At 44.4% G+C, this 14,392-nt stretch overlaps 1 protein-coding gene across 2 annotated transcripts in view; it reads left to right on the forward strand.

Moving 5' to 3' along the window:
• The first annotated feature begins 576 nt into the window (after positions 1–576).
• Positions 577–14,392, forward strand: part of atad2b (ATPase family AAA domain containing 2B) — a 133,737-nt gene continuing 119,921 nt past the window's right edge. For both annotated transcript variants that reach the window (XM_060853661.1, XM_060853667.1), the window contains exon 1: positions 577–862. In XM_060853661.1, the coding sequence (XP_060709644.1) occupies positions 752–862 (111 nt within the window). In that variant the 5' untranslated portion in view covers positions 577–751. The remainder of the gene's footprint in view (positions 863–14,392) is intronic.

Genomic DNA, 14,392 nt, shown 5'->3' on the forward strand with positions numbered 1-14,392 from the left:
GATGTCAATTTAAGACAGCGTGGGGTGTTGGGGCTTTGTGATGTAGTGATAATGCCCCTGCCTTTGAGACAGGTGACCAAGGTTCATGATCCTGCTTTCAATTGACATTCCACATTAACACCTCTCCCTGTCACTCACTCAACACTCAGCCCCTGCGTGTTGCAAACATCGAGGATATCCGACCCTGCCCGAGGATCCCCGATTCGAGCCGAGTCTCAGACGGGCATCCCACGGCCGAGACGGGAATGTCCGATTCTAGCCGATTCACCCCCCCCACTACGAGAAGCACGAGCCGAGGACTCCCGATCCTGACCGAAGCTCCCGTCAGCCCGAGCCGGGACTACCCGAGCCCAATCCGAGGACTCTCGATCCTCGCTGGGTCTCCCAGCGGCCGACCCGAGGATATCCGACCGCGGCCGAGTCTCTGCCCTCCGGAGCCGGGGTTCCCCGATCAGAACCGAACCTCCCCAGCCCCGAGCCGAGAATCTCCGACCGTGGCCGACTCTCCAACCACCGGAGCCGAGGATCCCCGATGCGAGCCGAGCCTCCGCCAGCCCGAGCCGAGGATCCCCGATGCGAGCCGAGCCTCCGCCAGCCCCGGAGCCGAGGATCCCCGATGCGAGCCGAGCCTCCGCCAGCCCGAGCCGAGGATCCCCCGACTGCCGTTGTGTTGAGTGACACAAGAGGAGAAATGGCGCCCAACGATCCGTAGAGCTGGATCGGCCGGGAACTAAGGGTCTGACAGAGGAAAATGGTGCGGACTCGGCGGAACTCGGTGCTGGATTCGGAGCTGATCAGCGGCCGCATCTCGTCACGGACCCGCTCGTCCCGCTCCTCCGCCAAACACGACGACGGCAAGCGGGTAAGCCAGGGCCCGGCTCGCCAATCCCGATCCCCTTGTCAGGCGGCCCCTTGACCGGTCCGTGGTTTAGGAAAGCCCGGGGATGTGAGGCTGGGCCCCGAACCCGGTGCGGACCGCTCTTTTGTTTGGGCTTCTCCGCCGGGACGGGAGCGGGGTGGGGGGAGGAGGGGGAGGGGGTGGCGGCAGCTCGGGCCTCCGGAGTTGGGGTGCCAAGCGCCGGCCTGTCTGGCAGCTGTTCACCGGAGGGGTTTTTCTGTCTCCTGTTGCGGGAGGAGGGGGGGGGGGGGGGGTGAAAGTCTTTGTGTGTTTTCCTGTAAAGAGTCTCTCTCTGCGGGGGGAAGGGACAAGGCAGGCGCCGTCAGCGGCCAGCTGCAGAATGACAACTCATAATCAAACTTCAACTCAGCTCCCCAGCCCCGAATCTCCCCCTCTTAACTTTTTTTTTAATTAATTACACAGCGCGCTCAGAATGTAAACATACATGTCTTTCTTATTTCCTGCCAACCCCTTGTTATGCGGCGAGCGCTTCGAAATTATGTGGTTTCACTGGCTCTTAGATGTTTGCAGGATTTTGAAGTAGACCGTCTTGGTTTGTTAAAGAAAAAGTCCTCTGATCGTATAGGAGGTTTTTTATTTTAAAAAAAAGTGCTCCCCTTAATAGCGATTTAGATGTGAGCGACAGGAAAGAAAGCTCAGGCAGCCCTAAATGCTCGTGAAGACTTTGAAACTTCTCAGTTGGCAAGAAGATGACAGATATTTTGTCAAGCTGTGCAGGCTTTTGTTCCAAGCCTTTGTCAACTCGACACTTGGTAAATGCATTTCAGAGTAATCTCTCGATTTTAAATCTGAAGGTCTGTTCATAATGTCGCCATGGATTTGTACAGTTTATTTAACGCCCTAAGTTGATAAAGGCTTTTGAATTCTGATCTGATTTACATCAGGTTGCTTTTGGAAAGACAACTTGTGCCTTTGTAACTCAACTGGTTCATTAAAAAGCTGGCAAGCTTGTATTTCTTAATATGCTTTAGTGTGAAAAATGTTTTAGACATGAATGTGCAATTTAAGTTTAATATTTGGATTTGGCTATAAAAGCCAATTCAATGACAGACAATGAATGCCAAACCCAAAGGTCTAAATGTGCATCTTATTAACATACACTGAAATATTTGTAAACGTTGTGAAATGGATTCCAAAGTACAGTAATGAAAATGTAAGCAAAAACTAGAGCAATTAATCTTTTTATTATGTTTGTGGAACTTTTCTTTTGCTCTCCTATCTTCCTTATAGTTCTTTAGGAGAAATTGGGGACTGCAGCTGCTGGAGATCAGAGCTGAAAATGTGTTGCTGGAAAAGTGCAGCAGGTCAGGCAGCATCCAAGGAGCAGGAGAATCAACATTTCGGGCATAAGCCCTCCTTCGGGAATGAGGGAAGTGTGCCAAGCAGGCTAAGATAAAAGATAAGGAGGAGGGACTTGGGGGAAGGGGTGTTGGAAATGCAATAGGTGGAAGGAGGTTAAGATGGACTGTTTCACATATCCTATGAAGAGGCAGACATAGCTGGTGCCCATGGCCACTCCTTTGGTATGGAGGAAGTCGGAGGATTGGAAAGAGAAGGTGTTCAGAGTGAGGACCAGTTCAGTCAGTCGAAGGGGGGTGTCAGTGGAAGGGTACTGGTTGGTGCAGAGGGCTTTGAGTCCTTCGTGATGGGGGATGGAGGTGTACAGGGACTGGATGTCCATGGTGAAGATAAGGCATTGGGGACTGGGGAAGTGAAAATCATGGAGAAGGTGGAAGGCGTGGGTGGTGTCCCGAACGTAGAACTCCCCACCTACATCCGGGACACCACCACCTCCATAATTTCGCTTCCCCGGCCCCCAACGCCTTATCTTCACCATGGGCATCCAATCCCTATACACCCCCATCTCCCATCACGAAGGCCTCAAAGCCCTCTGCTTCTTCCTTTCCCGCCGACCCAACCAGTACCCTTCCCCGACACCCTCCTTCGACTGACTGAACTGGTCCTCCCTCTGAACAACTTCTCTTTCCAATCCTCCCACTTCCTCCAAACCAAAGGAGTAGCCATGGGCACCCGCATGGGCTCCAGCTATGCCTGCCTCTTCGTAGGATATGTGGAACAGTCCATCTTCCGCAGCTACACTGGCACCTTTTTCTCTGTTACATCGATGACTGTATCGGCGCTGTCACGTGCTCCCACGAGGAGGTCGAACAGTTCATCCACTTTACTAACACCTTCCATCCCGACCTCAAATTCACCTGGACTGTCTCAGACTCCTCCCTCCCCTTCCTAGACCTCTCCATTTCTATCTCGGACGACCGAATCAACACGGACATTTACTTTAATCTGACCAACTCCCACAGCTACCTAGACTACACCTCCTCCCACCCTGCCCTCTGTAAAAACACTATCCCATATTCCCAATTCCTTCGTCTCCTCCGCATCTGCTCCCAGGAGGACCAGTTCCAATACCGAACAACCCAGATGGCCTCCTTCTTCAAACACTGCAGTTTTCCCCAGATGTGGTCGACGATGCTCTCCACCGCATCTCCTCCACTTCCCGCTCCTCCGCCCTTGAGCCCCGCCCCTCCAATCGCCACCAGGACAGAACCCCACTGGTCCTCACCTATCACACCACCAACCTCCACTTACATCATATCATCCGTCGTCATTTCCGCCACCTCCAAACGGACCCCACCACCAGGGATATATTTCCCTCCCCTCCACTATCAGCATTCCGACCACTCCCTCCGTGACTCCCTCGTCACGTCCACACCCCCCACCAACCCAACCTCCACTCCCGGCACCTTCCCCTGCAACCGCAAGAAATGCAAAACTTGCGCCCACACCTCCCCCCTCACTTCCCTCCAAGGCCCCGAGGGATCCTTCCATATCCAGCACAAATTCACCTGCACCTCCATACACATCATCCACTGCATCCGCTGCACCCGATGTGGCCTCCTCTATATTGGGGAGACAGGCCGCCTACTTGCAGAACGTTTCAGAGAACACCTCTGGGACACCCGGACGGACCAACCAACCCAACCACCCCGTGGCTGAACACTTCAACTCCCCCTCCCGCTCCACCAAGGACATGCAGGTCCTTGGACTCCTCCATCGACAGACCATAGCAACACGAACTCACAAGGGATGAACTCAGATTTCTCCAGTTTCCTCATTTCCTCTCCCCCACCTTGTCTCAGTCCCAACCCTCGATCTCAGCACCACCTTCCTAACCTGCAATCTTCTTCCTGACCTGTCCTCCCCCACCCCCACCCCCACTCCCACTCCCACTCTGGCCTCACCTTAACCTCCTTCTACCTATTGCATTTCCAACGCCCCTCCCCCAAGTCCCTCCTCCCTACCTTTTATCTTAGCCTGCTTGGTGCACATTCCTCATTCCTGAAGGAGGGCTCATGCCCAAAATGTCGATTCTCCTGCTCTTTGGATGCTGCCTGACCTGCTGCGCTTTTCCAGCAACACATTTTCAGCTCCTTTTAGTCCTTGTCTATCTTAAGTGTCTCAAACACTCCCTGTGGCAAAACATTTCATGTGGCATAGAATTAAATGCAATATGTAGCACACAAACAGACCATTCCGCCGATGCTGGTATTTATGTTGTACTTGAGACTCCTCCCCATCTGACATTTAGCACCATCACTCTATTCCCATCTCCTCCATGCTTATCTAATCTCCTTTTAAGTATATTTACACTATAATTACCACTATACAACTATCCCCTGTTTTAGTATTTTCCATATCTTGGCTTAGTGGTTAGCACTGCTGCCTCAGTGCCAGGGACCCAGCTTCAATTCTACCCTCAGGTGACTTGTCTATGTGGATTTCGCACATTCTCCCTGTGTCTGTGTGGGTTTCCTCTGGGTGCTCCGGTTTCCTCCTCCAGTCCACAGATGTGCAGTTTAGGTGATTGGCCGTGCTAAATTGTCTCGCGTTGTGCAGGAATGTATAGGTTAAGTGGATTAGTCATGGGATATGCAGGGATAGGGTAGGCCTGGGTGGGATGTTCTTTGGTGAATTGATGTGGACTCAATGGAACGAATGGTCTGCTCCTACATTTCTATGCTATTTTCACCCCTCTCTTGGTAAAGATGTTATGAATTCAGCATTTGGGTTTGTGGTGGCTTTTGTATGTTGATGGCCTTAGTTTTGCTTTTCTCACAAGTAGAAACTGTGTGTGCATGTGCGCACTTAATATATATTATTTTAAGGAGCTTTTTGATCACTCTTTAGCCACTTTCTTTTTGTTCCCTCAAAAAAAACTGCATCGAATGTTAGTGTTGCTGCCCAACCCTGCATTTGTTACCCATTCCCCAACTGCCATTGAGAAGGTGGTGGAGTGCTGTACTGGGTATAACTTTTCAGTTCTGATATTATCCCTTGTCAACTCTTTGCACCTATCTCAAGCCCTTCTGAAATATACCAACTCTATATTCCTGAAAGTAGTTTAAATACTCTTAGCTGTCAGTTCCAACAATAATTCATGGAATCCATTTCTCTTCATTTTAGTAATAATTGAAAATTGAGTCCGAGTTTTTTTTTTAACTCAAATGGGATACATTACTTGAGTTTCTGCTTTAGTGCCTTGAAACTTCAAAAATATTTTTAATCAGGTGCCTGAACTGCTGTGCTCTTCCAGCACCACTAATCCAGAATATTTTTAATCAACCTGATCAGAGATTTTATAACACTTGGAGCAGGTGGACTTGTACCCAGGCCTGCTGATTTAGGGTTGGGGATGCCATCACTGTGCCACAAGAGTCCCTTTTGAAATTTGCTTTAGTCCCAGTATCCCTTTTCTCATATTTGTTGCATTTGTCTCGTTCTGAGCATCATCCTGAAGCATCCATACTTTTTTATTTCTGTGGCCACAATTTGGTTCTGATGGCCTGCAGTCAGCAGTCTGATTGCAGCTTAATCGTGTTTTGCATAGCTTCATCTTTATCTATTTACACTAATTGTTTATAAAAGTCATTTTCTTTTTACTTCTTTATTGCTTAATCTTGCAATCAGCATTTACTTGTAGGAATAATCTACTTCAACCAGTGGCTGTTTACATATATTCATTTCTCTTATTTTTGTTAAATGTGTATTCTCATTACTTATCATTTTTTCAAAATATATTAGTCATTGCAGATTAAGGTTATTGCATGTGCCATCTGCTTGCCCAACCATTGTATGTTGTCTCAAAATATTGTTAGAGTCTTGCTCAATGTTTATGTAACTTCTTAATTTCGTGATGTTGGCAAACTTTAACATGTTTCTATACCCAAGTGCAAGTATCTAAATATACAGAGAACACAAATGGACCAAGTACTGACTCTTGGGGTACATTACTTCAATAAGTGCTTTGTGCAACATGGCTTTATTAATTTGAAACCTGATCACAAAAGAATTGATCTTTTTAAAAAGGATATTATTGAAAGTGATTTCTATATTTTTAATTTTGGTTAATATTTTGTACAAGTTATAGTAAAGACAACTTGAAATAGTGTGTTTCTCTTCCTGCCATTCTTTCAATCTGGAGACTATTACGAGATATTACAAATGATAATTTGACATTTGTATAAATAGTTTGAACAATTTTTAAGTTGCCTGAGTCTAATAAAGACTTTTGTATAATTAAGTGACTGTTGACACATTGTGTCAATTAAAACATAGTTGCCAACAAGTTACTAACATTTAAAGTAAGACACAATAACATTGTGCTGCAATTGAAAATTTTAAGATTTGAGTGGGGAAGTTGTGGAGACAGAGTTGTTAGAAGAAACAACTAATCTAGTAGTTCTTCAGTGAGCAGTTGTGTAACCTCATGGTGTATGGAACATCAGCATGTAATCTGTAATGCATTGCCTACTCCATCTGTGTGCTATGTGTTCATGATGCAAACAACTCAAATCAATACCTGATGTATGTAGACATCAAAAACCTGAAGTGGATTTTTGGACATGACTACAAAGTGTTTACGACAGAAACATGTCTTTGCCTCAACTTGTCCATGCCAATGCTTATGCTTCAACTTCTTCATTTAATTGCATCAATGTATCTTGTTTTCCCTGACTCCTTCGTTTTTATCAAGCTTCCTCTTCAATACAGAGTTGAAAAGGGTGGTGCTGGAAAAGCAAAGTAGGTCAGGCAGCATCAAGGAGCAAGAAAGTCGATGAGGTGAAGTGAAGTCGGTGAGGGGGGTGAGGTGAAGAATGAGATTGAGGTATATATAATGCTAAACGGGATTATTAAGGTGGTGTTGAGCAGATGTTCTTTCTTGTGAGACAATTTTGCACAAGAGGGCATGGTTGTACAGTCAGAGAAAATAGATTTAAAACTGAGATGAGCATCTCTTGGAATGTTTTGAATATGTGGGACTCTGCCACAGAGTGCAGTGGTCGTAGAATCAATTAACAGATTCAAGAAAGAAATGGAATGCCTCCGTTGAAAGCACAGGAAAAAGGGCTGTGGGGAGCAGGCGGAAAGTGGTACTGAGACCAGGATAAGATCAGCCATGATCATGTTAAATGGTGGAGTGGGCTTGAAGGACTGAATTGCCTACTCTTGCTTGTAATGTTTCTTAGGAGCGAGTATGTTATACTGGTCAAGTAGTTTCACCTGGATTTGCTATTTATCAAAAACTCTTATTTATGGTTCCTAGTTATAATTGCCCTGTTGAGTGGAAATACATGTGGAAAGTTTACCTTATCAAACCTTTTTATAACCTTTTAAGATATTTATCATGTGCCTCCCATTTAAAAAAAAACTTTTTTTTCCCCTTGTGAGAAAGAAATACCAGGCCATTCATTAGTTCATGACGGACCTCACCTATCACTTCCAATACCATTGTAATAAATCTGTTTATCTAAACTTCTTCCAGTTGCTGTAAATCCTTTTCACAGTATGGAGATCCAAACTGTTCACAGAACTAAGTGTAATCCAACCAAGGTTATATTTAAGCATAGTACAGTTCAGTTTATTTTCACTTATGCATCCTAGAAAGGAACCCATGTTCTTTACTTTTCTTTGTTCACCTTTGTCGTATCAATAATTATTTATTGGTGCCCAGACTCGTCTGCCATTCTTCCGATCGGGACACTTAATTTCCAAGGAGTAAGTAGCCACCTTATCATTCCTACCCAATGTACCACCTTAAAATTGGTTAGGTTGAAGCTAAGTTTTCAACTACACAACTGCTCTGCAAACTTACTTCATAACCTCCTGTAATTTATGGCAGTTACCATTTCTTAATAATGCACCAAGATTAGAATTGTACTCCTGAGTCCAAATTGTTTGTCTAAATTCAGAACAACTGTGGTTCATGCACAGATTTTTGCAAAATATCCATTCCCAATTTTAGCCAGTCTGAATAACTTGACTTTACTGTTACTCTCCATTTCTGTTTTGTTGTAAGCTTGTTTAAAATACATTTGGATCAGTCAGTGAATAGGAAAGGTTTGGAGGGATATGGGTCAGAGCAGGCAGGTGGGACTCGTTTAGTTTGGGATTATGGTTGGCCTGGACTGGTTTAACAAAAGGGGGTCTGTTTGTGTGGTGTACGACTCTATGACTCTATTAGTCTGCTAATTGTCCTTTGTCCCCACATGTTCTGGGTTTAACTATGAGATCACTGTGGTGACACGTTCTCAAGACCTGTTCAAAAAAAAACTTTGTATAGTGCATAGCCTTGTTTACAGTTTTTCTATTGTTTTTTGCTTCAAAAAACTCAGTAAGGTTGATTAAAAAATGGGTGTTCTTTATATTTTCAGTATCTCCTGTATGAGTTTAAAAATATTGCTATTCCTAACCCAGCTTCCTAGAATTACCCAGTATTCCTAGAATACGCATGGGATTAGATCTGTGAAAGTATCCAGAATTGCCAGTTCTTATGCAAACAATAGATGTGAAAGTATGTGGCATGTAACTAATAGTTTGATTTCACAGCAAATTTCAACGAAATATAGTAGAACCTTGACATGTGATGGCCAATGATTCTAAAAGTGGAATAACAGATTTAATTGCTTGCTTCCACCTCAGTACACAGAATGGAAAATATTTTGCTATTTAAAGGTCTTGCTTTTATTGAATTTTCAATCTTAGCAGTATTGTCCAGGACCACCTTCAAGTTGGTAGTGAAGCTTTTGGCAGCAAGTGCTTTCCGTATATGCATCAATATCACTTTGGGGCCACCTGCTGTCAAATGTCATTCCTGCACCGAAATTAGGAGGGTGTTCTGTGTGGCATTATCTGTATCTGTGTACTCATGGGGAAATCTTGAAATGGACTAACTATTTTAAAATAAGTGGAAGTGGAAGTGGAAGCAGGCCACTCAGCCCATCAAGTCTGCTCTGCTAGTTAATGTGAAAACTTAAGACCTATGGTTGTTCCTTTGCAATACTTTTTTTTAGATTACTTACAGTGTGGAAACAGGCCCTTCGGCCCAACAAGTCCACACCGATCCACCGAAGCTCAACCCACCCATACCCCTACATTACCCCTTACCTAACACTATGGGCAATTTAGCATGGCCAGTTCACCTGACCCGCACATCTTTGGACTGTGGGAGGAAACCGGAGCACCCGGAGGAAACCCACGCAGACAGGGGGAGAACGTGCAAACTCCACACAGTCAGTCGCCTGAATCGGGAATTGAACCCGGGTCTCAGGCGCTGTGAGGCAGTAGTGCTAACCACTGTGCCACCGTGCCGCCCACACTTGTAAGAAGAATGTGGTATGTGGGGAGAATGTTTTAGGTTCAGAGACTGTGAATAAAAGGTGTTTCAGTATGATTAAAAAGATTAGACTTAATGCAAATCAACAGAGTTGTACATGATGTCTGAGACATATATTCCCATGAAGGGTTCAACCTGAAGCTGTCTTTTTGTGGTTGTACCATTTAAGCCTTTGGTGAGAAGCAATCAGAGTGTAGATTCTCTTAGCCGCAAAATGCCGATGAGCTGGTGGTGTGTGAGGTTTGTGTCATTGCTTTTTCTTTAATTTATAGTTGTGAACCCTAGCAGATATGTGGGAGGCATAAGCACGATGGTTCAAAGTAGTGCAAATTTGGAAAGTGCATTGTGCAATCAATGTCTTCAATGAGGCACCCAATTTTGTGTCTGACAGTTTGTGCAGTGGTAAATTTGCAATGCAAACCTGCACCCATTGGATCATGAAACATTGAGTAGTAAGTGGTGCTTCCCTTAACAGTGTGCAGCAAGCAAATCATTCATCTTCCTGAGGCACTGGATCTAGTGTCTTGATTGGTTCCCATGGGCAATCACCTTCAGAACTATCTTGGTCGAGGGTGACTTTGTTCCATCACATGGCCTCCTGTTGCCATAAGACCATTAGATTTAGGTGTAGAAATAAACCACTGAGCCTGCTCCACCATTCAGTAAGTGCATAGGCAATCTGATAATCCATAACTCCACTTTGTGGCTTTCCCCACAACCCTTGATTCACTTACTCATTTTGAAAGGCTGCCTACCTTAGCCTTGAATATACTTAATGACCAAGCCACGATAGCCTTCTCTGGTGAAGAATTCTATAATTCATATGGTCTGTGAAAAGAAATTCCTCTTCATCTCTATTGTAAATGGATCATGTTTTTCTGAGGTTATGTCCTCTTGTTCTAAACATTCCCACGAAGGAAACAAACTCTGTGCATCTACTTTGTCAAACCACCATAAGAAGCTTTTATGTTTCAATTAGGTGATCTTTGAAACACCATTGAGTAATAACCCAACATGCTCAACCTCTCCTCATTAGCCACTCCTTCCATACCCAGGATTAGCTGAGTTAATCTTCCCTGACAGCCTTCAATGTCAGTATATCTGTTCTTAGATAAGGAGCCCTAAAACTTTGCACAATATTTTAGGTGTGGTCTGACTAGTGCCTTTTTAAAATTTTTAGCAAGACCTCTCTATTTTCATACTCCGTTCCTTTTTGAAGTAAAAGCCAATAGTCTGTTGCCTTCCCTATTACCTGCTGAATGTGCACGCTAGTTTTTTGGTGATTTGTGTAGGACTGTCAAATATCTCTCTAGCTTCCTGCAGTCTTTCTCTATTCAAATAATATTAATTTCCTTGATTATTCCTGCCAAAGTAAATAATCTCACATTTTCCCACATTATAGTTCATCTGTCAAACCTGTTCAACCTGATTAACTCCCACTGCAGACTCTTTGATTCACTGTCCTCACTTGTTTTCACACTTGTATCAGCCACAAGCTAGGCTATTGTAATTTATCTTTCTGAGTCATGAATATATTGTAACTAATTGTGGCACACCACTAGTTGCTAGTTGCCATCCTGAAAATACCCTCTTTATTCCAACTCTGTCGTCTTAGGTGGCAGTGGTTAGCACAGCTGCCTCACACCGCCAGGGACCCACGTTCAATTTCAGCCTCAGGCGACTGTGTGGAGTTTGCACATTCTACCCGTCTCTGCGTGGGTTTTCTCCGGGTGCTTTGGTTTTCTCCCACAATCATAAACTTGTGCAGGTTAGATGAATTGGCCATACTAAATTGCCCATAGTGGTCAGGGATGTGTAGGCTCAGTGCATTAGTCAGGGGTAAATATAGTCAAGATTGGAGTGGTACTGGAAAAGCATAGCAGGTCAGGCAGCATCCAAGGAGCAGGAAGATCGACATTTGGGCAAAAGCCCTTCATCAGAACCTCAGATGCTGCCTGGTCTGCTGTGCTTTTCCAGTACCACTCTAATCTTGACTCTGATCTTCAACATCGGCAGCCCTCACTTTTGCCTGGGGATACATACAGGGTAGGGGAATGGGTCTAGGTGAGTTACTCTTAGGAGGGTTGGTGTGGACCTGTTGGGCTGAAGAGTCTGTTTCCACACTAGGGATTGTAATTCTAATTCTGTTAATTAGTCAGTCCTGTATCCTTGCTACTATGTATTTTGAATCACCCTGTTTGGATATGTTATAACAAATCTTTGGAGCAGGTTGGACTTGAACCCCGGTCTTGTGGCTGAGAGGTAGGCATACTACCAATGTGCCACAAGAGTCCTAGTGTAAATACTAACCAACCTGTTGACTCACTTCCAGGGCAGGTGGGATATGAACTCAGACCTTCTGGCTTAAAGATAGGGATACTGTCACTGTGCCACAAGATTCTGTCTAACAATGCTAATATACTACTTCCAACATCATGGGCTCTTCCTAAGTAGCTTAATGTGTGGTATCTTTTCAAAAGCCTTCTGAAATTACAAGTGTATTACATCCACTGCCATGTCTTGTAAAAACAAATCTCAGTTTTGTGGTGTTCCATATTTGTGACAAAATCCAGGGCTCCACAACAACCTTCCGCCAACCTGACAGACCTGGGTTTGTTTTGTATATCCAACCTAGCAAGATATTCTTTCTTGCACAGAACGTGAGAATATTGAAAAAGTATTTTGCTTATGCACGTCTGCAAGAAATACAGTGGGCCGGCCCAAAAGGAGAGAGATAGGTTCCTTCTCCACCCTTACACCCAAAGTCCTCTCCATTGCAACTGCCACAGCACTCCAATGTGTTTGAAGCCTATCACAATACCAAAGACAATGGATAAGAGCACCCAAGTAGACCTTGCACTGCTACATGCTGAAGATACCCCTGGTTTAAATTTTGACAAATAGTACGGAGCAAAGTGGACCCTGTGGAGAATCTTCAACTGTAAAGCATGAGTCCTATTGCAAATTGATATCTTCCTTGCATTCTCCCAAATATCCTCCCATGCCTCTGAGGAGACTTCAACACCCAGCTCTCTTTCCCATATCCTGCAGCGTTGAATAAACTCATCTGAGGTGGCACCCCCCAATTGATGATATAAAGTACTGACAGAAAGTGTACTCTTAGCACTTAGTGCCCCCCTCTCTATGTCAGATTTGCAGGGATCAGTCAAAAGTGTGGTCTTTTTTTGAATAAAATCCCTAACTTGACAAAAACGAAAGAGGTCTCTATTAGATAATTCCCTACTAACTGATCGAAGGATGTCATTCCGTTTCCCTCAAATAAATCGCCCATGCAAGACACACCCCCAGCTGCCCAATGTTTAAATCCTGAATATATCATTCCCAGTTGAAAACCCGGCAGATCCACTAAAGGTGTAAGCAAAGATGTTTTGCCAATATTGCCTTCCCTCTGCCGACTTGCCCTCCATGCTTTAACAGTATTGATGACTATTGGGTTATGGCAATATTCCCTAACTGTCCTCATCTTGTCCAAAAATAGCAAACTGGTATGGGTGGAACCTTGCCTGGGAAACTTTGATATCTAACCGTATTGAAAGAAGATCTCCACAAACCCAATCACTCATGTAGGATAAAAGTGGGCTTAATTGGTAATTTTAATGTCTGGAAGTTACACTCCACCATCCCCACCCCAATCTGTGAGGCAACTGCAGTTTGGCTAATTTAATGAGGGGCCGCTTACGATGAAGGGCTTATGCTCGAAACGTCGAATTCTCTATTCCTGAGATGCTGCCTAACCTGCTGTGCTTTGACCAGCAACACATTTGCAGCTGTGATCTCCAGCATCTGCAGACCTCATTTTTTACTCGGCCGCTTACGATGCCAAATAAAGGAACTGAACCAGCCGTTCAGTCTCCTGAGTGATTGCTTCTTGAAAATCAGGGGGAGCATCCATATAGGATATATCAAACGAGGGAGAATATTAATCTTAATAAGCGCTATCTGACCCAACCACGAGACTGAAAGTGCCTCCCATCTTTGAAGATCTTATTTAATTTTTCCAAATAATTGAATAAAAATTGGCTGTGAACAGCCAATCCAGAACTGGAGTAATGAATATGCCCAAATACACAAAACCCCGCTCTGACCATCTAAATGGGAATCTATAGTTGCCCTCAAGAGCTAGATCCTTCGTAAGGCCACCCACAGGCATAGCCTCTGATTTAGCAAAATTTATCTTGTGCCAAATGCACGAAGGCATTGTATCAGGCTAGGCACTGAAACTGCTGGATTTGTCAAAAAAATTAGGACATCGTCTGCATACAACAAAATCTTATGTAACTTTGACTCCACTTCTGGAACTGATATATTGGAATCCCCATGAATGGCCTTTGCCAATGGTTCAATCATCAACATAAAGAGCAGTGGTGAAAGTGGACAGGCCTGCCGGCTGCCCCTAAAAGTATTAAAATTGCTTGATCATTCCCTCTTGGTGATGATTGCTACAAGAGGGCCACCGTAAAGAACCTTTACCCGTCTTATAAAGACTTTGCCCAAACCAAACCGCTCTAGTGTATAGAAAAGGTACAGCCACTTAACTTGGTCAAATGCCTTCTTTGCATCTAAAGAAATCACCAATCCCTGTTTTGACTGCTGTTGGCATGCTTGACTTACATTAAGCACCCTCCTAACATTATTGGAGGATCTGTGACCCTTTATAAAACCTGTCTGATCCTCTTTAATAATAGAAGGTAAGAGTCTCCAGCCTTGACACAAGAATCTTACAGTGGATTTTAAAAGTCCACATTTAAGAGCGAGAT

The sequence above is a fragment of the Hemiscyllium ocellatum genome, chromosome 3 (genome assembly GCF_020745735.1).
Source record: "Hemiscyllium ocellatum isolate sHemOce1 chromosome 3, sHemOce1.pat.X.cur, whole genome shotgun sequence".
Lineage (NCBI taxonomy): Eukaryota > Metazoa > Chordata > Chondrichthyes > Orectolobiformes > Hemiscylliidae > Hemiscyllium > Hemiscyllium ocellatum.